This window comes from Phascolarctos cinereus, unplaced genomic scaffold (genome assembly GCF_003287225.1).
Source record: "Phascolarctos cinereus isolate Bilbo 61053 unplaced genomic scaffold, phaCin_HiC Scaffold_3;HRSCAF=262, whole genome shotgun sequence".
NCBI classification, from domain to species: Eukaryota; Metazoa; Chordata; class Mammalia; order Diprotodontia; family Phascolarctidae; genus Phascolarctos; species Phascolarctos cinereus.
The window spans coordinates 134,905,678-134,932,939 of NW_027555736.1; the positions used below are offsets into that span (position 1 = coordinate 134,905,678).

The 27,262-nt window shown below is 37.6% G+C and overlaps 1 protein-coding gene across 6 annotated transcripts in view; it reads right to left on the minus strand.

Moving 5' to 3' along the window:
* The window catches only part of PCSK6 (proprotein convertase subtilisin/kexin type 6), a 248,155-nt gene that overhangs the window by 118,681 nt on the left and 102,212 nt on the right, over positions 1-27,262 (minus strand). For 5 of the 6 annotated variants that reach the window (XM_020963650.2, XM_020963644.2, XM_078151174.1 and 2 more), the window contains exons 8-11: positions 21,679-21,891; positions 13,052-13,152; positions 4,984-5,087; positions 1,342-1,459 (exon numbers count right to left, since the gene is read on the minus strand). In XM_020963650.2, coding sequence (XP_020819309.1) covers positions 1,342-1,459; positions 4,984-5,087; positions 13,052-13,152; positions 21,679-21,891 — 536 coding nt within the window. Of the gene's footprint in view, positions 1-1,341; positions 1,460-3,939; positions 4,196-4,983; positions 5,088-13,051; positions 13,153-21,678; positions 21,892-27,262 lie in introns of those variants that run through there. The other variant, XM_078151175.1, reaches the window with a different exon arrangement.

Genomic DNA, 27,262 nt, shown 5'->3' on the forward strand with positions numbered 1-27,262 from the left:
TAGCAAATTTTTTTCAGTGAATGAGAACTATAGGGACACTCTTTCTATAAGGATACTCTTTCTCTCCTAAACTAGGATAATTGCAAATACAGAATTTATAAGGAGTACAATCTACTTTTCTCTACTAATATATTTAGGATCTTCTGTCTGATTCACTTTATAAACTGGAAATCTCATTTAAAATTTCACAATGAATTAATATATCTAATTTCTAAAAAACTGAAATAAAAAGCAAATGCAGTTTGAGTTTTGATCAGTCCAGAGCAGTAATGTCTGATAAACATTCTCAATATGGGTGTGGTACCTCAAGGGTGTTCCTAAGGGTTGAGTATGAACTTGTTCACTAAATCTTGGAATATCTATGTCAAAGTTATGGTGCCTCCAGTAGAATGAAAGGATTATAAATACAGAGTTGAAAGGGACCTTACATTTCAAGGAATCCAATCACCCAGTAGACTGTGAGCTGATGGACAACAGGAACTGTCTTTCCTTGTATCCCCAGTGCTTGGCACATTGTAGGCACTGCGCACATGTTTACTGATTGACAGATGAGGGAAAAGAGGCAGAGAAAGGTTGTGACTTGCCCAAAATCACCCAGCCAGTAAGTATCTGAAGCAGGACTTGAACCGAAATCTTCCTGCCTTCCAGTTCACCACTTTATTTCCTATATGTCATTTAAAAATCTTTATGTCCTCAGCACTTAGCATGGTGCTTTGTATGTAATAGGCACTCAATAACAATTTGTTGGATTGTAGCGAATATTAGAACTAGAAATGTGAAAGAAGGTGTTCTAGGCCATTAACAGAAGTACAATACTTTGGGTCATCACTATATGGAGCCACTAACTCTAGAAATGACTAAGAGGAAAAATAATGAGTTATTAGAAAGGTAGAATTATTTGGGAACATCTCTCTGACTTTTAAACTTGCTAACATGGAAGGCAATGATCATTCCCTGACATAAAACATCACAGAGATAAGAAACTGAATTGGATGGACCAGTGGTTTGACTCTGTGTGCCTGTTTTTATGAGAAAGCCTCTCAGAAGTTAGGTCAGAATTGAGAGATTAATGGTGTTTTTATCTTGGAGTGTTTAGGTGTAACACATAATGAACTAAGAGGGATCTTCTTCCCCAAGTCCTGTAGCACCTGCTTTGTTATCAAACCAATCCTGAAAAGAAAGCAAGAATGCCACAGTGTTCCTAAGGTACACATATGGGCATGGATGTGTGCAAGCATACATGTGCATGCACACATACACATGCAGTCTTTAAAACAGCCTGAAATATAGGATGACAAGTACTCACATGAAAAGTCACACAAAGCCAAAGCAAAAACTCACCTGGGTCTCTTGTCTGATGCTGCAACGCACATATGCTGAGAGGGTACAGCTTTCCATTTCTTAGCTTCAACTACAATACCTTCTGCATCCACCAAGCCAAATCCATACAGATGGCTAACTAAAAAGACAGAAGCTTCAGAGTCTGGCTGTTTTTGTTTGGATCTTTTAAAAGTCATTCATGGCTGGAATCTTGTGCTATGATTCACTGACCATGGTACAAAGCTACACGCAAAGAAAAGTCAGGTTCTTAGACAAACTGAAAAGCTTTCTCCTAGTCCTGTTTATAACGACACTTTAAGGTTTGCAAAGCACTTTACATATATTCTGATTTGATCCTTACGACAACCTTATTTGGTTGCTGCTGGAATTACCATTTTGCAGAAAAGGAAACTGAGTGTCAGAGAGGTTAAGTGACTTGCCCAGGGTCACACATATAATAACTATCTGAAGGAGTATTCAAACCCAGATCTTCCTTAAAAGGTCAGAATATGTGGTGAGTGGTCATGGAAAAAGGGAGCTAACTGGCCATGCAAGGCAATCATAGACTTCAACCTTTGCTCTTATTTGTAAAGAGTAAACATCCTCTTTTTGAAGGAACTAGGCATATTTAGCTTGAGGAAGACTCCTGAGGGGGATATAATAGTCATCTTCAAATATCTAGAGTGCTGTCATGGGGAAGGGAGACTAGATTTATTCCACTTGGACTCTGTAAACAAAAATAGGAGCCATGAATGGAAGTAGTAAACAGGTAAATTTAGGCCTGATGTCAGGAAAAACTTGCTAACAATCTGAATTGTCCAAAAGAGGAATGTGTTGCCAACATAAGGGGCAGGGTTCCCTCTCTTTGATCTTCAGCCTTTTAAGACTAGATAACTACTTGTTGGGTATGAGATAGTGGGATTCCTTTTGTGTATGGGTTAAACTGAGGTCCCTCCCAACTCACAATTTCTGTGATTCCATATACTAAAAATCATCACGTGCAATGCAGAATAAATAACACTGAAATCATGTTACATTCACCTTTCTTGCTTCCTTATTAAAACAACAACAACAACTATATGCAGGGCATAATGGTACTATCCATTAAGACATATAGATACCTTGAAACAAAAAAAATAGTTAAGAAGCCCTACTTCCAGTGGTTTCTTACCTTTCTGAAGTTCCTAAATCCTATTCTTTGATGTCTAGAAAGCCTAGTTTAGAGTTTATAGGGAGTATATTGGAAGCCTCAGTGTAATGCTATTGTATATTATTTGGTACTATGTTGGACAGTTAAAGAAGTAACCTGTCACCACTGGTGATCTAGAATATCAAGGAATTTAAAAGTCTAATTTGAAGACAGAGAAAGTTACAATTTGTTTCTGTGTTTCAATAGGCTAAATTTTAAATACAAATAAAACTCTGGTACAGTACCCCACTGCCACAAAAGTGTTCAAAACAAAGACCCCCACTCCACCCCAAGTCTTAATCAGTGGCCTATTCATCTTTTAGCAATACCATATAATGGGACTCAAGTGAATTAAAATTATATCCCCTAAAGTTTATTATATTTGGATTAGATGTATATTTAAAAACAAAATAAACATAAAGCTGAGTGATTTCAAAATGTTTTGGTCCTAGGCTACTAAAGAGAAAAATAAATATAGCTACAGATTCTCTCTGTCTCTCTCTCTCATACACACACACACACACACACACACACACACACACACACACACACCCCCAAAAAAGTATACCACAATCTTTCAAATTATCCATGAGCCAGAAAATTTCCATTATCAACAAACTCATCTTTGTGTGTACTCTAGTGCAGGGGTTCTTAACCTGGAGTTCATAAACTTTTTAAAAAATTTGATAGAACTATATTTCTACATAATTGGCTTCCTTGGTAACCCTATTTGAATGTATTTTATTTTGTGTACTTATAGCATGATTCTGAGAAGGGGTCACTAGGCTTTACCATATTTCCAGTGGGGTCCATTGAGGAGGGGTGGGGAGAGATAAAAGAAGGAAATAAGTATATATTATTTATTAGTAAATATTTAGTAAATACATTATTTACTAAATACTTTACAAATATTATTCTTTTGATCCTCACAACAACCCTGGGAAGAGGTGCCATTATTATCCCTACCGTCTAGTTGAGGAAACAGGTTGTGATTTGTTTAGAAGCTAGTAAAGTAAGTGTCTGAGAAGTCGGATCTTAGATCTTCTGGGCCCAGAGCTCTATCTGTGGGTCATATAGATGCCTCAATATAAAAAAAAAAAATAGTTTAGAAAGTCTGATCTGGTGATTTTTTTTTTTTACCTTTTTGAAGTTCCTAAATCTTCCTCTTCGATTTCTAGACAGCCTGTTTTAGAGTTTGTAGGGAATATACTGGCAGTCTCGCTATAATGTTATTGTTTGGGTGCCCTTGCATCCTTGTCAGAAACTAAAAACTAAAGCTGGAAAACACTTGGGGTCTAGGTCCAGGGCCTGCTATATTACTGCTTTGGATACTTCATTAATTAAATCCCCTTGGATAAAGTCTTATATAGGTGATAGAATTTTGGAGCTGGAAGTGAACTTGGATTGGTGGCTCTCAAATTGTTTTTGCTCATGGCACAGTATTCTTTGCCATGAGGAGTTGTGGGACACCTATTGTTTAGGTTGGCAACAAAGAAGAGTTCTCAGCCAACTGTACTTTAGAACCATCGCCCACACTTTGGGCTTCTTCTGCCCTGTCTTCCCCTTGATTCTTCCCACCCCCATCCTCTTCTTTTTTTATTTCCTCATGCCTCACACTGGGGGGGGGGGGGCGGCAACTTTGGGTCTCCAGATTCTTGTGACTGTTGTGATCTTCTTTATACAAAGCTGGAAAGAGAAGGTGGCAGAGTGAATTTTGTTTTGTTTACATTCCGGTGGTTCATAACATTAATTGCAAGCTCAAAAGGATGAAGACTAAAGAGCATTACATAATTTATGATGTTTTAAATGGATATGTGGAAAGCAAAATTTCACAGCACAACTAATGAAACTCATGGCATATTAGTGTTCCCAGGCACACCCTTTGAGAAACACACTGTCTTGGAGATTAATAGCACCAACCTCACAGGGTTGATGTGAGGATAAAATTATATGTGTGTAAAGCACTTTGTGCACATTAAATTGTTATATAAATTTCAGATATCATTAATTTCCTTGGTGTTATAGCAAGGTTCCGACATATTGATTTTTAAACATTTCAGTGAATCAAACTTACTTTTGCTTCCAAAAGTAAGCTAGGTGGTGTAGCGGATAGAACACTGGTCCTGGTATCAAGAAAACCAGGGTTCAGATCCAGCCTCAGACACTTCTTAATGATGTCCCTCTGGGCCAGTCATTTAAGCTCTGTCTGCCTCAGTTCTCTCATCAGTAAAACAGGGTTCATAAAAGCCTTCACCTTCCTTCCAGGGTCATTGTGAAGATTAAATGAGATAATAATTGTAACTCACTTTGCAAACCTTAAAGCACTACATATATAAATGCTAACTATTATTATTGTTAAAAAAAAATCCGAACATACTTTAAAATAGATGGAGACACTGTGCACAATGATGGTTCAGAATTACTGGCCTATTCAAGAAAACAATGTCAAAGGTAATTGAAACCATTTACCTCACCTTTGTGACCTGCTCCATTTACTTTCCAGTCACTTGCTTTCAGATGAGCTGGCCTGGATGTTTTTACAAGCAGATGCTGAACATCCCTCCAGGTTAATTGGTTGCTATAGAAATACAGAAACAGGATGATAAAGATGATGCCCTGAAATGCCAACTGATGCATTACACATTGGCAGTATGAAGAATTTAGATTTCAACAAGCATCCTGAGACCAAGGAGTACATTCTTTAGTGGATCTGTATTGCATCCCTTAAGGAAAAGTTTTCAGCAACTGAATATTGAGACGAAATATAATAAGATATAAGATAAAAAAAATCCATGTGCCTAAAACCTTAAAGCATCCAAAACCTAGACTTGCTATCCATTTGTACCATAATCTAAGACTTTCTAAAAATGGAACAAGGTTAAATAGGAAGGGCTGTGAGGCCATCAGGGGGAAAGGCAGGCCGAGAAGGAAGACTCAATTTCAAATCTTGCCTCAGACACTTACCAGCTGTGTGACCCTGGGCAAGTTACTTAATTTCGGTCTATTTGGGTTTCTTCACTGTAAAATTGGGACAATAATAGCACTTACCTCCCAAGGTTTTGGGAAGGATAAAATAAGATAGCATTTGTAAAGGGCTTAACACAGTGACTGGCACATAACAGGCATTTAATAAATGCTTTTTTCCTTCCTCCCCTTCTCCTACCATAGTCAGAGTAAAAGTTCTTTCTTTCAATAACTTCCTTTCACAACATTTATTGAGCACCTACGTCTATCCTAAATTCTGTGAGGGATATGTATTTTCTTAATACATTTTTACAGTATGCAGTAAATTAAGGCTACATTCTACAAAAATCCCCAATCCAACTACCCATTGCTTGGGCCTGAAGGTTACAGAATTTAGATCTTCAACTAATTTGTAGAACATATTTTATTTTCAAAAAGCTAAATTACTAGTATAAAATGCACCTGCCCATTGGTATTTTCCCTACTTTTATACCTATCTCCTGTCAACACACTTTCCTTCTGACTTCTTTGTCATCAAGTGTTCTTGAACACCATATTCATCTATGGCTTTTATTTTTAATACAAGATAAAGAAGCTTTACCTCCACATGGCCTCAGCTATCCACTAACATGGCCTCATCATCACCTGAAACTGTTAAACATCTAGTTCTCCAACTTAGAAATTCCCTGCACTCTCCACAAGTCCTTGTCTCCCTCCTTAACTATAACTGAGTTGATTCTTCATCCTTACTGTTACCTGCAGGCCTCTGACTCTTCAGATCCTCTCTAAGTCTCCCAGATTTCTCACGGCTTCACTTGCCTCTCTACTCAGCCTGGACCCTGTAGTCAACAATGTTCATACCCCAACCTCTAAGAATCCTCTACCCCTTCAACTTGTACTTCATCTCTATTCTCCCAAATAGACAGCATTTGAGGGTTTTTTGCTCCAAAGCTGCTGTGCTTTGCTGGAGAAATTCACAAAACCCCGATTTAAATTATATGTTCTAATACAAATTGCATAAAATATAAAATCATTATAAATCCATGTTATGCAACCTCTGTTGGACCTTCATACCTGTCTGGAAATCCTTTTGTTCATCTCTTGTTGATTCTCTTCATTAAAGTCCTCTTCTGATGCCTTAATATGACATGGAGCTGACCTGAGCTTTCCAAGGCTAGTGCAATGGACTACCATGCTACCAAGCTACAAAGGCTTTACATATGGGCCTGGTGAAGCACTTATGCCATGCAAGAACAAGGTACCTTAATTTGGAGAAGTTCATTACCAGAGTAGCAACAAGGTGACTAAATTTTTGGCCACAGCAATCCTCAGGCATTACCTACCCAATGGTTATTTCATCTAGTGAAGGGAACACCTACACTGTCTAAGTTGCTGAGTGTTCTCTCTAAGGTGCTGAACTCCTATTGCATCCCATGACGTGACTGATTCAAACCTCTTCTATTCTTTTCTAACTCCCCAATTTTACCCTATCTCTCTCACCCTCAGCAGATAAACCTGCTTTCCTACTTAACTGAGATGGCTAAGGCTATCCAAAGTGGGCTGTTGAGTCCCTTTGAGGGTAGTAGAAAATTAGAGGTGGCCTGGATGCCAGGGTAGGTCAAAGTCCTGAGGTAGGGGTTGAGGGATGGTTAGAGAGGAAGCTGGCAAAGGTTGATGCTATGGGCACAACAGGAATGGATATTAAGACCCAATCTGAATTGAGACAGGTAGAGCAGAAATTCATGTGAACTGACTGAAGATGCAGGACAGAAGACAGGCATTATGAAACCAGAAGATAATCTGGACAGCACAAAGCTCAAATGATAAAGAGGAAGGACAAGTTGTCATGTGACAAAGGTTTCCTATTTGTGGTTTCTTTTTCATGGAAAGCTTGGGTCGTGAATTTCTTCAACCGCCCTCCACAGAATTTATCTATACTATCTCTCATTCTTACTTCACTTCTGTCTCAAATAAAGTTTCCTTCCTCCCTTCCAAGGCTTTTACTTTCATTCCATCCCCCTTCTGGGTCCTGGCTCAATTAGTCATGCCCAATCTGCTTTGAATCTTCAACCTTTCCCTTCCCCCCAATTCCTTCACCTCCAACTAAAGCTATGTTCACATCTCCACTAAGCTGAAAATCCTTCCATCAGCTCCTGCTACTCCCTTATCTTTCTGCTTTCTCTTACTTTCTAACTTCTTGTAGTCTACACTCACTGCTTTAACTTCCTCGATCCTATTGCCTCCTGTCTTCTCCAGCAAATTGTTTCTACTATTATTCTCTGTCTCTCTAATCTTCAATCACTTCCTATCTACTGGTTCTTCCCCCGTTGCTCACAAACATGATCCATGCTTCTAATCCTTAAAAACAAAATGATTTATGATCCCTCCAAATATAGTCCTATATCTCTTCCTCTTCTCTGTTAAATTACTTGGAAAAAAATTCCCTATATATTTGCTGCCTTCACTTTCTCTCCTCTCCTTTCACTCCCTTAACTACTACATGCTGGCTTCTGACCTTACCATTGAACTGAAAGTACTCTATCCAAAATGACTAATTTTATCTTAAATGCCAAATCTCAACCCCTGTATTTCTTGACTTGTTTTCAGTATCCGACCTTGTTGACTAGCATCCTCCCGGATACTCTTTCCTCTCTAGATTTTCATGACATCGATCTCTTTTGGTTTTTCTCCTGTATTTCAGACTGACCCTTGTCAGTCCCCTTTGTTGGATAACATACACAAACTGTGCTGTCTTGGCTCTTCTCTTTTCTCTTTGTATTCTTACTTGATCTCATCGGTTCCCATGGATTCAATTACGGAGACGATTCCCAGAATTAAATATTTCTTTCCTGAGCTCCAGTTCTATATCACCAGCTCCCTAACAGACAGTTTGAATTAGAAGTTCCATAGGCATCTGAAACTCAACACATCCAAAGAGAACTCATTATCTTTTTGCCAAAATCCACTCCTCTTCCGAGCTTCCCTATTATTATTGATGGTACCAGTATCTTTCCAGTCACGCAGACTCACAATTCATCCTTCACTTTTGCTTCTTACACAACATCCAAACCATCGCCAAAACTTTGTCATTTTTTATCTCTACAATAGTTCTAAAATACATTCCCTTCTCTTTACTCATAGAACCACCACACTAGCTCAGTCTCTTCTTACCTGTCCTACTGCAATGCCCTCCTAATTAGTTTCTCTACCTCAAGTCTTTTGCCACTCTAATCCAGCCTTCACAAAGCTGCCAAGATGATTGTCCTGACGCATGGGTCTGACCCTGTCACACCCATTCTCAGTAGAATTCCCATGGGCTCCCTCTTCCCTCTACTATCCAATATAAAGTCTTATGTTTGGCATTTAAGACTCTTCATCATCTTGCCTCTTCCTTTTTTTTTTTAATCTTTTTACACATTGCTTCCTTCCATGTACTCAGTCTTGTCATACCAGCCTACTTGCGATGTTTCACACACCACACTTGTCTTCCCGTCTTTTCACTGATATCCCCGTATGCCTGACATACACTCCTTCCTCACTTCTGCCTCTTAAATCCCTGGCTTTTTTAAGACTGAGCTCAAAACACCACTGTCTGTAGAAGGTCTCCTCTAGTCACCCAGCTGCTAATGCTTTCCCTCTAAGGTTACCTTGTAACTATTCTATCTTTATCTTTTATATCTATCCATCCATCTAATCCCATCCATCCATCTCTCTCTCTCTCTCTCTCTCTCTCTCTCTCTCTCTCTCTCTCTCTCTCTCTCTCTCTCTCTCTCTCTCTCTCTCTCTCTCTTTCTCTCTATCTCTCTACATGTTGTTTCCCCCCAGTAGAATGTGAGTTCCTTGAAAGCATGGATACTTTTTATTTTTTCAATGTATCCTCAGAATTTAGCAGAGTGCCTAAGATCAATTGATTCCTCACCACTTCTCAGTACTTAGTAATCTGGCTTCTGTGAATCAGCCCTTGCTTGCTGCATCAAGGTCACTATCTGCTCTCACAAAACAACCTTAATATCTAGGCTGACAGCACATCAGGTGTGGGAACAAGGAGGGAATCTGGTAAACCTTCTAGCTCACAACAATGCCAACACAGCCCAGAAAGGAAAGGGCATGGCTAATGTGTCACTGTCATTAAACAAACAGCACCACCCTAAAGGGCAAGGAAATAGCTTAAGACAAGCTGTTATAGAGGCAGATTGATAAAAGTAAAAAGAATGATGGATTCAGAGTCAGAGGACCTGGGTTCAAATCCTGACTTTGACATTTACTAGGTGTGTAACTTTGAACAAATTGCTTCAACTCTTTGGGCCTCAATTTCCTCATCTATTAAATGAAGAATTAGCCTAGATGATTTCTAAGGTCTTTTTCCAGCTCTAAATCCTATGATTCTATGATTTTACTGACAGCTACTATTTCCTTTTAGGATGCATTCTCCTTAACTCTGTGCTAACTTCTCCAGCTTTAGATCAGATGCTTTGGACTCTGTTCTTGCCCTCTGCCTCTCCCTATCCAGAACTTGTAGAACTGGCGACCTTTGGCTTGACCCAGCACAGCCTCTGGTTTACTCTTTTTTAAAGTACATATTAAACTGTTCGTATGTGTCCTCTTCTGAACTTCTTTCTGCTCTTTTCTATGTATTGTCAGATTTACTCTTGACCTACAACTCTTTTTGCTTGAAAAATAATTCATTTAGAGGCCCTGATGGCTGCCTTCAATCACTAGTACACATTGGCCCTCTTCACACCCCTCCAACTAACAGTTAAAAATTGATCTTTTTAGTTCCCCTCTCAATAAAGTAGGTTGGCCTTGGCTATCCAATTTGAGAAGAAAAGGGCAAAATTACAGGGGAATCCCATTTCTGCTCTCTTCTTTTACAGGAATTATCAGATAAGAAAGATCTTTATGGTGGCTGGAGGGAAGACTCCATCAAGTCCAACACTGCTTTGCTTTTTGATTACAGGGGAACCTAAGGGACAGTGACACCTACCAGTGCTCCCATTCAGAATATCAGAATAATAGGGAGGACGATACTCATTAGGAACTGGAGGTGAAAGGGAGAACACCTGGTACTTCTCACTGAGAACAGGAGGCTCTGGGGCTTTGCAGTTGCTTACCCCAGCACTTTTGTCAGATAAGTCAGATACAGGAAGAAGGCTGGTGCATTTTGGAGAAAAACTATCCATCCTTAGTGTTGAGAAAATATGTTGTGAAAGTCAATAGGGTGAATGGAGGAAAAGTGATTGGAAGCTGAAAGATAGGGTACAGTTGTGGCACCCATAATAACTGGTCTTCTGTGTCCTCTTTTGTTTTGTTATGATGGGATGTGTGTGTTTATGTTTCTGTGTGTGTAGGTGTTGTTTTAGGGAGTCTGTATTGATCTGGGGTCATGGCTTGGGCTGTCTATGGGTCCCACACAGCACATACTAGAACCAGAGCATGGAAAATGAAACTGGGTTCTAGGTCCAGTCTAGAAAAGCTTGCCATCTGAAGGGTACTCGCCAAGGTTACTTCTGGATCTCCCAATAGGTATCACTGGTAACACAGAGGCAGGAAGTGAGCAGCAATTTCCTTGTCACTGCAGGGCTAGATCTGAATTTGTTTTTTATTTTTGTTTTTTTTCCTTTCAGTTCAGGTACAGAAGAATAGGAAGAAGGAAAAGATCAGGTACCACCTCATATAACACATGCCCCAAGGACTTCTACTGTATTTTTTTTCTGAACTCCTCATTGTAAGACAGGAATAGTTACTGTCGTACCTCTGAACTCAGTGTTTCCAATCACATATTCCTAGAATCATAGATCAGAGTTGGAAGGGGCCCTAGGGATCATCTAGTCCAATTCCCTCATTTGTAACTTACCCCCTAGTTAGTGGCAGAGCTGGTACTAGAACTCAGGTTTCTGGTTCCCAGTCCAATGCTCTTTCGCAGGTTCAGGAATAAAAATGTCAGCTTCCTATAATAAAAAAAATAAACTGTGCCTAACTAACTGAGGCTAAAAAAACTAGTCATCTGGAAAGTTTTGACACAGGGGTATCCATTGCTTTAGAACAAAAGACATGGGTTCCAACAAACTCTAATACCAAGTTTCTGTTAAGAGAATCCTATTTTCCCTCTGATTTTCATAATAAAGTCATAGGATTGCAGTTCATAGATCACAGATTTTAAGCTAAAGAGGACCTTAGAGATTTAGTCACCCCCTCATTTTTATAGATAAGGAGATTGAAGCCCAAAGAAGTTAAGAAACTTGCCCAAGATTACACAGGTCCTAAGTGGAAGACCTGGGATCCAGTAAGCTTTCCATTGAAATACATTGCCTTATCAAGTTAAAGAGAACTCCCATTGGAAAAAGAAATTCCATTACAAACTGAGTCAACTATTTCTTGAATAAGGTTCTATGTGCCCTTGTCCACCTGTGAACCATGAGATCTTCTTCCTTTTAGGGAATCCCTTGATTTCATAATCATTTTCTGACATTTTCTGTTCCCTTTCTCCATTTGTTCAAAAACTTACAATAGTTAATAGAATGAGGCAGCAATATGGCATTTGGCTTAAGGGCTGCTCATAACATGCTTCCTAAACCAGTCCAAAAATTCTTTAATGTTCAATTTCTGTAAAATAAACTTACTTGGTATAAGTTCAAAATTCTATATGTCATTTAGTTTATCTTTTTAGCTATTCACATATTTGAGGAACGGTTGAAATAATGAAGAAGACAACCATCTGATTTTAATGTGTGCATTTCCTATAATGCAGGGTTTTACTTGAATCAGTCAGAAGGATTTGATAATAGATGAAGGCTATATCTTGTTAGTGTATGTTACTGGCATTGAATAATAAATTCATTGAAAGTTTTCAAAAAAGAAAAGGAAATGTAAAAAAAATAATAATAATAAATTGCTGAGTATGTGGATGCAACTTTCCCTGAAAGTAACAACTCAGAGTTTTTCAAGAGCCTCAGGACACAGAAACTGACCTATTTGTACTTAAACTAAAAACATTAAATAGTTTCTTTGTTAAAGTCATAGTAATCATATTCTATTCCAGTTAGCTGCAGGCATATTAACATCTTTAAAAATACATAATTAGAAGTATTTAAACATTTTAAGAGTTCTTTTTAAATCTTTTAAAAATCTTAAATCTACAACAAATGGATACAATAAATGACCGACTTGTTATGGCCCATTTATGGTGGACATTTGTTTTAAACAAACTAACATTCTCTTTTGACCCTGAGAAAGCATATATAGCCAATCCTCTCCTTTTCCCACCCCCATCTACAGACAGACATGTTTTAAGTTTTTTTTTGTGGCCAACAGCCAAAAAAAACCCTTAACATTTTACTAGCAATTTATTAGCATTAGGAAAGCTAATGCAGTACAAAGGCATTACCATAGTATATAACACAGAAAGGGAGGCGGCATTGCTGTCATTAACAGGGCTCAACTATGTCTCCATAAGCAGATTAAGTTGTGTCTGTCCTCATAAAACCAAACACATAGAGTGTTCTTATGGTCCTAATAACAATAGGTTACATAAGCACTAAGCATCAATTGCCTTAAAAAATAATAAACGTCTTAACTTACTTTGCTTCTAAAGCCAAGGCAATAATACCAGCCACCATAGGCGCTGACACAGAGGTCCCCGTGTGGCCATCAGTACAGCGCTGACGTAAATCAGTGGTAACCTATGGGCGAGAGCGTCACAGGACACAGTGAGGCACATTCTGGATTGTACTGTGGAGTCAACAAAATAGATCTGAGTTCAAGGCAAATAAGAATTTATTTAAGATGCAAGTACAGGAAGATGTACACAGCAGGAGATCTTTCCCCACAGGAGTGGGCGGTTTGATTTACAGATCAAAACCAAGGACAAGAACTAATTAAAAACTCAGAGTTTTAGAATATTTCTATTTCTCTTCCTGTAGTTATTTTGCTTTGATATATGTATGTGTGTGTGTGTGTGTGTGTGTGTGTGTGTATATATGTATATATCTATATATCAAATGTGGATCATCAAAGACCATGACTGTTGGGGCTATGAATGTGGGTAGAAAACCAACAAATGTAAATCTAACATAAATAAGTATGGCGATATCATATATTAGCTTCATTGTTCCTGAAAAAAATAAAGGCCACCTCACACTTCCAATTCTCCTCTGGATTTCTGAGCACTGTGTTTCTCACTCACTGCTGGCTAGTGAGTCACTACACTTGCCAATGGCATTAGCAGCTAACAACATGAGTCACTCTAGCAATTTAAAGCAGTAGGAAATATTTTAATGAGAGTTATGTCAACATTTCTCATGCAGGTGACCATATGATTCAGAATAGCACTTTTCCCTTCACATCAAAAAAGATCATAGGTCTAAGATCTCCTCCAGCACTTTTTGTACAGACAGCTATCATCTGAGCTCTGAGGCTGGCTAAGCAAAACATTTTCTTCTCTGCAGAAGCATGTAAACCTGGAACAATCTCCCACTCCCACTTATCAGTGAGCTAACAAAAAAAAAAGTTTATGGTCCTTTCAGCAAAGGAGATGTTGGATCTGGTTTCCGAGCTCCCACTTCACTTTAACCTGGGTTCTATGACCTCAGGCTGTATGTTATCTTTCAAGAGGTGGCTACTGGTCTGTCATATGGTGTCTCAGAGCTGTCAGCTATTTGGACACCATTGTTCTCAAACTATAAAAAGTGGGAGTAGGAAGAAAGCATTAGGGAGTTACTTGTGTTGCATTCATCCACAAATGTCTGGGAAGTTAAATCTTCAGGTATATTTTCCAAGAATTATTTATTATCTTAGTTGTGCAATGGAATGGAATGGAAAAGCATTTATTAAGCATTTACTGTGGATCAAGTTCTGGGAATATTAATCAAAAACAGAGGCATTTCTTCCTGTCAAGAAGCTCACAGTTGAACTGAGTGAGACCAGAAATAAAGGAAGGTTCATGTTTATGTTTAGAAAGAAAGGCAGAGCAAGATTTAGGCAAGAAGAGTAGTAGGTCAGATGACAAAAGCCAAAGGGTCTTGGGGACTAATTGCAAGGCAGATGATCTCCTACTCAGAGGATCAGAAGTTGAAGGGTACAATTCCCATTAAATACTTAGAATCTCATAACAATTTTGCATTACCTTTCAGAATAATGACTCCCCAGTCAGATGCTCCTCAAAGTATTATAGGTTCTCTTCCTGAATGTTTTAGTGTATAAATGTAGGGGGTGGTATGTATGGAGACTGGTGAAGCAGGGAATCTGACCTGTATGAGTACATCCATTGGACAGCATAAGATTATGTGGGGGAGTTTATGGGAATTCACTGTCCTCCCCCCTCCCTGCCAATATAACCACAGCAGCTGGGTAAGAGGGTAGGAAACAAATGAGAAGAGGTGTGGCAAGTATCCTTCAAAGGAGGAGGAAGTGGGTGTAAAGGAGTCTGGAATGTGCCTGGAGAGATGTACATTTCTGCTGAGTCTAATACTACACTTTCAGTAAGAGCTGAGCATGGGAAAGCTCAACTATGAGTGATGGATGTTTGAAAACATCAAGAATAAAACTAGAAGCCCAAGTCATAAAGGAGATGTTTTTACTAAGCTGGAGAGAGTGTGTGTGTGTGTGTGTGTGTGTGTGTGTGTGTGTGTGTGTGTGTGTAAACTGTCCAAGGCATTATATCATAAGAAATTGCCACTAAGCATGTTTTCTTTTATTTCTATTCTCCCAGAAAACAAGAAATTCTTCTAACCATCACATTATCTTTAAGAGAAAAGAATGGTCTTCATTGGTGTCAAAGTATTTTGCCTATTTCTAAATCTCTTGCACATATGCAGTGCCTATTAAGCAAATGAAGCTACACCACAGCCTCCATGGGTTGAGAAATACCATCTAAGCTGCACAAAGTCTACAGTACACTATAACACTGGCATTAGTTCAGTCAATAGGCCTTTGTCAGGCTTCAACAAAAGCTTTGGTTAAATAAGACTTGAGCACGTCAATACTTAAACTTGTCTAAATTCAACTTAATTCAACAAGCATTTACATTTATTCAGTGCCTATCACATATAAAGCACCGGGGATAGAACGGCAAAAGCAAAACAGTACCTTCCTCAAAGATCTTATGTTCTAAGCATGTTCATAGATAAGTAAATACAAGATCACAGGACCCATTTTTGAAGTGGGAAGGCACTTAAATGCCATCTAGTCCACTACCTTCATTTAAAAAAATATTAATTTTTCAACTCCCTGATTTTAAAGAGGCTTGGAGAGATTAAATGACACCCCAAGTCACACAGGTAGTAAATGGCAAGTCCTCTGGCCTCAAATCCTTTGATCTCTCCACTATATTATACTGCCTATCATGAAATGATTCCTATAGTAAATGGCACATGAGCCTTAAAATAAGCTAAGGATTCATTCTAAGAGGGAAGAGAGGCATGGGGGACAGCCTATACAAAAGTATGGAGGTGGGAGTTGGAATGCCAAGTCTAAGCTAATTTGTCAAGAACATAGAATGCACAATAAGGACCAATGTGAAAGGAACCTGGAAAGCTAGGCTGGAGGCAGGTTCTGAAATGCTTTAAATAACAAACTGAAAAGTTTATATTTTATCCCAGAGTCAATAGGAAGTCATCAAAGGTTCCTAAGTAGGGAAATGCCATGTTCAGACCTGTCCTTAAGGAAGATTTGGGCATCTTCATGAAGGATGCCTCCCAGACGATTATTCTCAGAGAGGGGTGAGACTAGAAGCAGGAAGACCAAGTAGGAAGTTCTTGCAAAATTTTTGGCAAGAGGTGATGAGGACCTGAACTAGAGGGGCAGTTGTGTAGGCAGAGAGGAGACAGATGTAAAAGGTGTTATACAGACAAAGTTTGTAAGACGGGGCAACTGACTGAATATGGGGGTGAGGAAGAGGGAAAAGGCAAGAATGACTCTCAGGTTGTGAACCAAGGTGGCTTGATGATGTTGATGCCCATAAGAGTAATAATAAAATGTGTATTAGGGGTAGGTTCAATGAGATTGGGATGAGATATTTGGGTGGACACATCCAAGAAAGCCATTGGTGGGATGTAAGAGCTCAGAGGAAAGAGAGTACTGGATGATATATAGACATGGAAGTTCAACTATATGAAGATGATCATTGAATTCATGGAGTTGATGAGATAACTAAGATGTGAACAGGTTTGAGGATGGTGCCCTGAGACACACCCATGCTCAGGGCATCTGGTATGGATGCTGAACCAACAAAGGATACTGGGAAGAACTGGTCAGACAAGCAGGAAGAAAAGAGAGTAGATAAACATGTAATGAATATCCAGGGAGGAGAAAGTATCTAAGAAGAGAAAGTAGTCAAATAATGTCAAATGATGTCAAAAGATGCAGAGAATACAAGGAGAAAAACTTTTAAAAGGCTGGGAAAGATAGCTATTAAGAAATCACTCAACTATAGAGATAAGTTTCATTGAAGCACTAGGGAGAGAAAGGGGATTGAAAAATGAATAAGAAGTGACAATGTTAGAAGAAATGAGTGTAGACAGCTTCTTCTAGGATTTGGACTGCGAAAGGGAAAAGAGCTATAGGATAAGAGCTTGAGTGTAAGCAGGGTCAAGTAAAGGTTTTCTAAAGATGGAGGAGCAAGCCCCAGGCCAGTTTACAGGCAGCAGGGAAGGAGCCAGTAGATAAGGACACCATTCAGAATCTCAGCAGCATATCCTGGGAACACATATTCCAAGAGAAAAGGAAAATACTACATTGAATTAATAACATAGTAAACTAGTCAGAGTTGCTGCCAGGCTGTGCTGAGAGCTATTATAGCTGACCTTTCTGGTTGGTTCAGAGCAGACCAGAACAGGAAGCCTGTGTGCTTCTACAGAAAAACATAAAAATAAATTTGCACATAATTTCTAAAGATGTGGCTCAGCAGCAGGGGCAATAAAGCAATGCTAGTGAGCTTTAAAATTAAACTGTTTCTGTCTAACATTACAGTTTTGGCCTAACCATGTGTAAAATGACCCCTTTAATAACCAATAATTTGAATTATGCATTAATTTTAAATTTAAGACAGTCTAAAAAGTTAGTAAAATAGCAATCTTTAAACCCACCCAAATATTTTTAAAAAGACTGTGTTAAGATAAATCGGAGTTAAGCTAATGCTTGTTTCCCATGAGTTTATAGATTCAAATTCTAAAATACTGCTTTCATGTACAAAGGAAAAAGCCCTATAATGGAAGAGGATAATCGATGAAAATTGAGGACATTCAAGATGCATCAATGTAAAAAGCTATCTCTAAATACCTAACATAGAGTAGTATCTTTCCCTTACTCCACTTACATATGGAAATCAAACTTGTTGACAGAATTCCAAGTAAAATCATAAAATTTAAGTTGTAGAAATGATATCTAGTCCATCACCCTGGTTATATAAATAAGGAAACTGAGGGCCAGGGAGATGACATGATTTGGCCTAGGTTACATAGCAGTTTTGTGGCAAAGTTAGAACTAAAACCCAGGTTTCCTAACTCCTAGTCCAAGAATCTTTTTGGTACATCACAACTTTGAAACACCTTGACAATAGTCAACCTGATATTGTTTGATAAATCCATTGTTTCAGGAGTGTAGATCACAGTTCCCTCACACTTTCTCATACTGTGCAATTCCTGTCTGTGTCTTTCCATAAGTAAGTCATTTTCAAAGTATTCACTCAATACACCGAAGACCTTTTTCCCTATTCCTTTCTTTAAACAAAGGGTATTAATAGAGCAACTGTATTGTTCTTATATTATTTCTTATTGTCACTACATGATGGGCCTACCATCTATTATAGTCACATGTGTTGTCAATAATATCTTTTATGGTTTGCATTTATTTATCCTGGGCAGGCTATTGTCATTAAATGCTCCAACCTGCTTATGCCCTTCAGGAAGCTTTCCCTAAACCCCTATTAATTCCAGTACTGTCCCTCTTTCATTTATTTCCTATTTATCCTGTATATAGCTTGATTGGTGTATATTTGTTTGCACATTATATTTCTCATTAGTTTGTAAGCTCCCTGAGATCAGAGACTGTCTTTTGCCTCTTTTTTAATCCCCAGTGTTTAGTACGGTGCTTAACACACAGTAGGTACTTAATAAATGTTTAATGATTAATGAATTTTTGCTGTCCTTTGGATTATTTGTAAAGTTTGATTCTTCTGAAATCATGCTTTTCTATAATTCATAGTCATGTAGCACCACCCAAAATATTGGTGCTAAAGAAATGAGATTTGTGAATGATAAGTTAGGAATCACTTAAGGCATTATACAGTTTTCCCAAAATAATACAAGCCAATTTCTTTCTCCTGCCCAATTTTAGGTCCAGGTCACTAACCATCTATAGCACTTATCTAAGATACACATTTTGCCAATCTACCTCATTTGGTCCTATCCAGCTTCATGTCACTGTCAGCCCAGCAAACATTTTTTTTTAATCAGTGTACATACTTAAGACCAATCTCTTTAATACTACAGTTGATTTCCTGGAGTTTTGAGGAATCACAATCTTGAAGTAATTGTTACAGTGTCATACGTGGACAAGAACATTTAGGGCACCTCACCATCAATAGGAAATCCTTCTTTTGTTTGGATTTTTCTACATAATATCTTATATACCACTGCTGAATATGTAACTTAAAGGTTTCCACGGTACAACATAATACATTATAACACATCATAAATGATGCAGTGTTTTGTGAAATGCTAGGGGCAGGGACTGAGTTGATTACTTTCCAAAGGGGCATAAGCCATTCTTGGTAAGAGTTGAAACAGATGAGTAAGTAGACATGGAGGTTGTTAATTGATTAAATAAGATAATGGATCAATTGACATAATAGATGTAAAGTTCTTTACAAACCTCAAAACACTATTAACTAGGTGTTATTATTTTTTCAATCACCTTATAAAAAAAACTTTAGTGGGGAGGCAGTCAGAGTTAACTGACTTGCCCAGGGTCACACAGATAGTAAGTGTCTGAGGCATATTTGAACCCAAGTCCTCCTGACTCCAGGGCTGATGCTCTATCCACTGCAGCATCTTGCTAACCCTCAGTCACTTTTTAATAATAAAAGAGCAATTTGTTATCTTTTCCAAAATTTTGTATAAATGAATGAGTGAAAAAAACCAAAACATTTAAGAAGTGCTTTTTTTGGAAAGCAATCTGGAACTATCCCCAAAGAGTTATTAAACTGCCTATACACTTTGATCCAGAAATACCACTACTAGGTCTATTTCCAAAGATGATTAGGGAGAAAGGAAAATAACTTCTATGTTCTAAAATGTTTATAGCAGCTCTTTTTGTGGTGGCAAAGAACTAGACATTGTGGGGATGCCCGTCAATTGGTGAATGGCTAAATAAGATGTGGTATATGATTGTGATGGAATATTATTGTGATTTAAGAAATGATGAGCTCAATGATCTTAGAAAAACATGGAAAGACTTGCATGAAATAATGAAGAGTTAAATGAGCAGAACCAAGAGAACATTGAATACAGTAACAGCAATATATTTTTTAGCAATATTGTTTTAAAAACAACTTTGAGCAAACAAGTCATTTTGACTGTCATAAATATCCAACTTAACTACAAAAGGACATGTGAAGAAGCTATTTGCATCCAGAGAAATAACTGATAAATAGAAGTATGTATAGAATGGTTTTATATGTGTGTGTGTGTGTGTGTGTGTGTGTGTATATATATGCACATACATATTTGTGTTTAATAGGAGCCATCTCTAGGGTGGGGGGAGGGAAGAAAAGGAAAAAAGGGAAAAAAGAAATTTACATTATAACTCTAAAAAGAATAGCAAATAGCACATACTAGATTTGCAGTTTGATGTGCGATCTTTTTTTTGTTATACTATGTTACAGAAAGGCTTGTTTTATCCCATAAATTAAAAATTAAATAAATAATTTTTTTTAAAAAAAAGTGCTTATTATGTGCAAAGTACTGTGTGAAGTGCTGGGGATACAAACAGAAACATAAGACAGCCCCAATTCTCAAGAAGCTCACGTTCTAATGCAGAAAGTTTCACTTGCAAATAAGATGGAAACATCCTATGGTCCTAAGGGTGCAGCAGCAAAGATGATGTCATTAATAATGATGTCCTTAATGTCATTTCCACTGATAAAAATATATCTGTATGTGATAATGCCAAAGACTTTGGTAGCAAGAACTTCCTTTTCTGGGTCTTCAGTTGTAGTGGCAGCAGACTCTACAGGAGAAGTTGCCAGGCTATATATCACCACTGGGAGTAGCTTCCCAGGATGATGACCGAGGCACTGGGTTGGAAGCATTACTATTCCCAAGGCTCTTGGGTTCAGGGTGCCAAATATTATTCTCCGTTTAAGATAATTTGAAAATTGATCCCAAGTTTCTCAAAATTATGTTTCTCTAGCAAAAATTTCTTCTATATTTGTTTGGTTAGGTGCAGTTTTTTTTTCCAAGCTTCCCCTTCTTAAGTGACCTTTTCCACAAGGTACATTAGGTACTGAGGAGGCAAACTAAATGTGCTACTTATGATATTTGCCCGGGTTCAAAAATAGATGACTATAAAAATACTATTAGGTCTGTTCTACTTTGAATTGATTTGTTGTCTCTTTTGGCTACATGTACAAATAAATACTCTTGGGATTATTTAATATATCTGGATTTCATGCTAAACTCTCTTCAGGATTTTCTTCAACTGCTATATTTTGCAATGTGATATCTCCTTAGTCTTCCATTCTTCTCCATAATGTTTTACACATACCTTCACTGCCACGTTTTTCTCTTTCACAAGGAGATTGTGTTTTCTTGATGAGGTAGTTCTTAGATGACTTTGGTCTCTAGTCATGGCAATTGTTACACATAGGTCAAACTTCTGAAGAAATGGTATTTGAATTTATTTAAATTGGTTCTTAATCACTATTTTTGGATTCTGGGAACTGTGCTTTTGCATTAACATTGAAAAGAAAAGCCCAAGAAAATAGAAAGGAAGCTATTTTCTTCTTTCCTGAATGCCAAAGGTCTATGACTTACCTTTAAGCTTAAATAGTTAATTCTGAGGTAAAATGAAGATGCTAATGATAGAATAATCATTCTACTCTACCCGTCTGCCATAAAGTATTGAATATCTTTCCCAATTAAAGCCCAAGGTGGAAATTTTACAAATCATAAGTTCTTTAAGTAGATTAGAAAGAAGCATATACAACTTACGATTTTTCCTTCATAAAATGCTCCACTGCTGTAGGTTGTAGCCAATGTAGAAGCACACTCCTCAAGATACCAAGGTTTATAACCATTCTCTGTGGTACTGCTGACGGAGATAGTGTATATACTATTGGTGTAGCCATCACAGGAGCAGTAGTCACCTTCTCTTCCTCCATTTCCTGAAGCCCAGACAAAAATGGAGCCTAACCCCTGGCGACCCTAAAAATTCAAGATGGGGGAAGTAAGGGAAGTAGGTTACTAAAATAAGGGAATAACTCCACTCTAAAATCTCTAGTAATGTTTTCTACTAAAAGAGATAGAATTTGACATCCATTTTGATCCTCCTCTTTACCCCACCTATCTAAACGTAATAGTGAAAGCATAAAGAGGCAAGACCTACATTTTGTATTCTAATGTAGTATTTCTGCTTGAGTTGACACAGCTTCTGTAGAACAATGGAGAGATATAACCATACTCTTGTAGTTTCAAAGCAAAGATGTAAGTTTTCGTTCACCACTCATAACATTACATTTTTAAGACCTACTGTGTTCCAAATAATATACAGGTTGTTAATCATGACTGAATTTAACCCTTTAGTTGGGGATTTAGAGATGCAGAATTCTGATACAAAGTTAGTCTCAACAGACAGCACAGTGTAGCAGTTAGCATGATGAACTTGGAGTCAGGAAGATCTGGGTCCAAATCCCCTCTCTGACACTTACTAGCTATGTGATTATGAGGACGTTACTTATACTTTCTAAACCTCAGTTTGCTCATCTGTAAAAATGAGAGGATTAGACTCAATTACCTCTAAAGTCTCTTCTAGCTCTAATCCTAGGATCTTATTAGAAATATTTGAACATTTTAGGAAGAAAAGCACGAGCACTAAAAATAAAGAAAGAGAAAAATGATTTAGAAATGGCAGATTTTAAATAAACAAAATCCTGTTTTTCACGGGGGGTAGGTGTTGCTCCTTGATGGCCTAATGAAAATAATATAAAATCATACCAATGTGATGACAGATTCTGAGAGTAAAAGTTAGGTATATTTAATGTATTTCTGTTAAGTTTTTCTTTTTTTAAAGTACAGATGACAACAAAGGGAATGACATGTTATAAGCAGGTTTTAGTATAATGCTACTCAAGGATGTATCTATGCATAAAATTGTGTTGTCAACCATTTTGACTGTGAGAGAATGGTCAAACTAACTGTTTTAGCCTGAAAAAAATAATCAAATTGCTGCTATTCAGCCATAACTACCCAGAACCACACCATCAGTCTCCACAAATCACTAAAATCTTGGCCAATATTTGCCATTCAGACTCATTGACTTAAGCTTTCCAGACCAAATCCCCAAATGAAATGGGGATTAAGACACATGGTGAAGCAGCACTACTGTTCCTAATTTTTGGCTAGCTCACTATTAGATTTGGAGCCAGTTTTCAACCTCAAATCTAAAATCCTGTTTCTAATTTTAGGCTGATGTTTTGAGACCCTGATCCTGGTGGGAAATACCAAAGTCACATTCAGAAAATTAAAGCCAATATCTAGCATGTAGATCTTCCCGTGCAGTAACCCATCAGTTAGTTGTATTTATAGATCAAATGGCCTGTCAGATTATTTTATTTTTATCATTCTTTGTACTTTCTCCAGCAAGAAGCTAACAGAGAATATAAGAAAAACTTATTCCATTTGCATGCACTCTCTCTGTATATGTTACTCTGCTATAAGGATTCCTTTCTAAATTTAAAAAGTGGGTTTATCAGACTTGACTAGAATAATTAGCACAGCCAAAACCTGAGTTGAAAGGCTATTCACATTTATCTGACGAGTCAACCCTTTGGAGCAATGTACAAAGTAATAATAATGATGCTGAGGATGCTGATAACCACAGCTGACATTTATATAAATCTTTGCAAAGTGCTTTACAACATTAACTCTTTTGATCTTTATAACAACCCTATGGAGTTGTTGCTATTATTGTCTCATTTTTACAGATGAGGAAACTGTAAAGCTAAGAGAAATTGTGTGGCTTGCCTAGATCATATAGCTAAGAAGTGTCTGAGATAGAATTTGAACTCGGGTCTTCCTGACTCCATAAAACAGAACTACATTTGTGCATATACATGATCTCCAAAGAGTTGAGAACACCTCAAATCAGTCCATCCTCAGTAACCCAATTCAAGAAATATTTCCTACCCATATTTAATCTGACTTTGAGGAATACTATTCCCTTCCCCAATATATGTTCAAAAAAGTTGTTCATAAAATACTGTCATTTTGACAAAGTAGAACATGCATCACTTTTACTACAATGGCAGCCAAAATGATCTAAACAGCTACATACTCTGGCTAAATAGTCAAGCCAATAAACATTTATTAAGCACCTACTATATGTTAGATAGCATACTAAGCACTGGAGATGTAAAGAAAGGCAAAAACAGTCCTTGCCCTCAAGGAACTCACAGTGTAATGGCAGAAATGACATGCAAACAATACAGACATCATATATGTATAAATATATATGCATGCATATATTTATATTATATATCTATATGTTATCTCCAATTTACATTAAAGATATATATACACATATATATTCATATGTATACATTTATATATCTTTAAATAGAGGCGTGTATATTTATAGATGTTTATATTATCTATAAATAGATAAATGCATACTCTGTCTATATATATAAAATATAAATTGGAGATGATAAACAGGATAAAGGCAATAGCATTAAGGAGGATTGGGAAAGGTTCTTGTAGAAAGAGAGATTTTAACTGAGACTTAAGGGTTGCCAAGGAAATCAGAAGGCAAAGAAGAAGAGGGAGAGAAATAGCATAGTTGATCCTGTTATACATTTAAATAGAAGTCTGTTTACCAATTTCTCAATGTATGTTTATTACCTGTAAACTCACACATACTTCAAAGCATCAGTAGCTGAGGTATGTATTTTCATGGGCCATCACTTCAATTGCTTATGGTAGAATATGAAGGTTTCAGATGAAGTGTAAACCTTACCCTTGAACTTGAATATTCTATTCATTAAAGCCACAGCACGGACCTGATCAAACATCCATCAGCTTTATGCCTGTGAGCAGAAGAGTTCATCCATGAACTCAAAAGCTCTACTGCTGAGGTCTAGTAAACATCTGCCATCTGTTAGCAGCCACGGCAACGTGTGGCCTCTCACAATGTAATGACAAATTTGTATGTGCAGCAAAGCATTCTGTGATGCCAAACCATTCAGAGGAGGTTTTATTTTATGCCTAACAATGAATTTAAAAGTTTTCCCACCCAATTCACCACCATCATCTCATACCAAAGAAGGAATTTGTGAAAGTATGGGAGTGGGATGAAGAAGAAGGAATGAGAGCGGCAGCATGGCTCAAGGTCCTTCCATTTGTAAAAGAATTTTCAATTTAATGGAATAGAATGCTTCACTTTAAGAGTCCTTACACGGACATTTTACTTCAGTTTAAAGGTACTTCAAGTCTGTTATTTTACAGATGAGGAAACCGAGGCCCACGGAGGCTCAATACCTTCATCAAAGTTGCATAACTAATTAGATGCAGAGGGCTTGGAGCCTAAGTCTTTTGTTGTTTGATTCCTAGGACCAATACTCCTTCCCTTAGATTATGACCCTCCCCCCCAATAATTTTAATATTTCAGAAATCTATAACAAGCACATTTGGAGGAAACTGCTTGGTTCCATTTGAAACTTCTCTACTTTGCTAAAATGATATAAACATAAGTAGGCTAAGATTCTGAATACTCAATCTACCTACTCATTTTTTTTGCCTTAAGGGGGTGGAAAAGGGAACAAAAATAATATATTATTCAAACTTTCTACCCATTCATCCATCCACTAAACAATATGTACAAGGAGAAGGGAAAAAACATTTATTAAGCACCTACCATGTGCCAAGCCCTGTGCTAAGCACTTTACAAATATTGTCTCAGTTGGGCCTCAAAACAACCCTGGGATGTAAGTGCAATTATTATTTCCATTGTACAGTTAAAGAAACTGGGACAGATAGAGGTTTAGTGACTTGCCCAGGGTTACACAGCTAGTAAGTGTCTGAGGCCAGATTTGAACTTGGGTCCTCCTGACTCCAAGCCCAGAGCTCTATGTACTATACTACCTAGTTGCCTCAACTGTGTACAGGTACTGTGACAAAAATAATATTAGATAACATAAAGTGAATGAATGATTCAAGCTCAAAACACATCTGTCTTAATTATTTTGATGTTTCAGGTTACAGAATATGTATGTATCTGTTTCTATTTTTACAGGTTGCATAAACCTAATAAGGAATTTATCAAATGTTGGAGTTTGTAGTATTAGAGGTCTCTTGAAACCAGAAAGAATGACCATCCCTGAAGTCTTACAACTTCATATGCTTATTTCTATATGCATGACAGTAGAAAATCAAAACATTAAAAGTAATACTTCCTACCTAGGAAATGGAACCACACACTGTGAAGATTAATCTAAGCTTTACTTTAAGATTGTTTCATTCCTCTTTACTAAGAAGTGTCTGCTACAAATAAGCTCATAGATTTCTAGGTATGCTGAATGAAAGACTACAAACGTTTTCTTACAATGACTTCTATACATTTCCTGAGGAACTTTTTATGAGCTGCTGAATTTTAAAAAATTGACATGCTATCTATCGCTGCAGTTGTGAATTTATACAGACATGAAACTGGTTTCCCTTTTTTTTTTCTCTTTATACATTTGATCTCACAAAAATGTGTCTGCTCCACTGAGGGATTGTCCAGAGATACAAGGGCAAAGACAGGGGGAGCTGAATTCCCAATCTTAGTCAATCATTTCTGAAGCACAACAAACAAGTATCTCTCAAAGATCAAGCTTCAGAATGGAGGCAGAACAGCGATTAAGGCATGCCTTGTTACATGGTCCAGGTCAACAAAAAATATGTGAATTCAATGTTTAAGTACCTACTATGTACAAAGGACTCTGAAAAGAAATTAAATGGAATTATATACCTTCTAAGTTCAAAGTAATATAAGAGATCATCTAATCTGAACTCATTTAATAAATGAGGAAACTGAGTCAGCTGAGTCAGACAGAGGTTGAGTGATTTACTCAAGGTCATACACCTTATAAGTGTTTGAAGTCAAATTTGAACTTCAGTCTACTTGACTTCACGTCTCTATCTACTTCTCTATCCACTGAGTCACCTAGTTACTTAATGGTCTTAGGACATCTGCCAAATCTGAAGAGCCTCTGACTCCACATAGGTAGGCCTTTTATGCCCATAAGAGTGCAGGAACCCATATCAACACAGCCTGAGCCCACCAGGAAGCTTATCAAAGGTGACCTGGCTTGGGTCTTGGTACCCTGGGTGCTCTGGGACATACTGATCCCATCACACATGGTTACTTAGTGGCAGAGCTGGAATTAGAAACCAGGTCTCTTGACTTCCAGTTCAGTGTTTTTCCTACTATGTGAGGCACTAGAAGAAATGAGGTATGTTGAGAAGCTTTAAAAGCTGAAACAAGGATTAAAAAAAGAGATAAATCTGAGAATTGGAGCTGAGTTTTTATTCCTCTAAT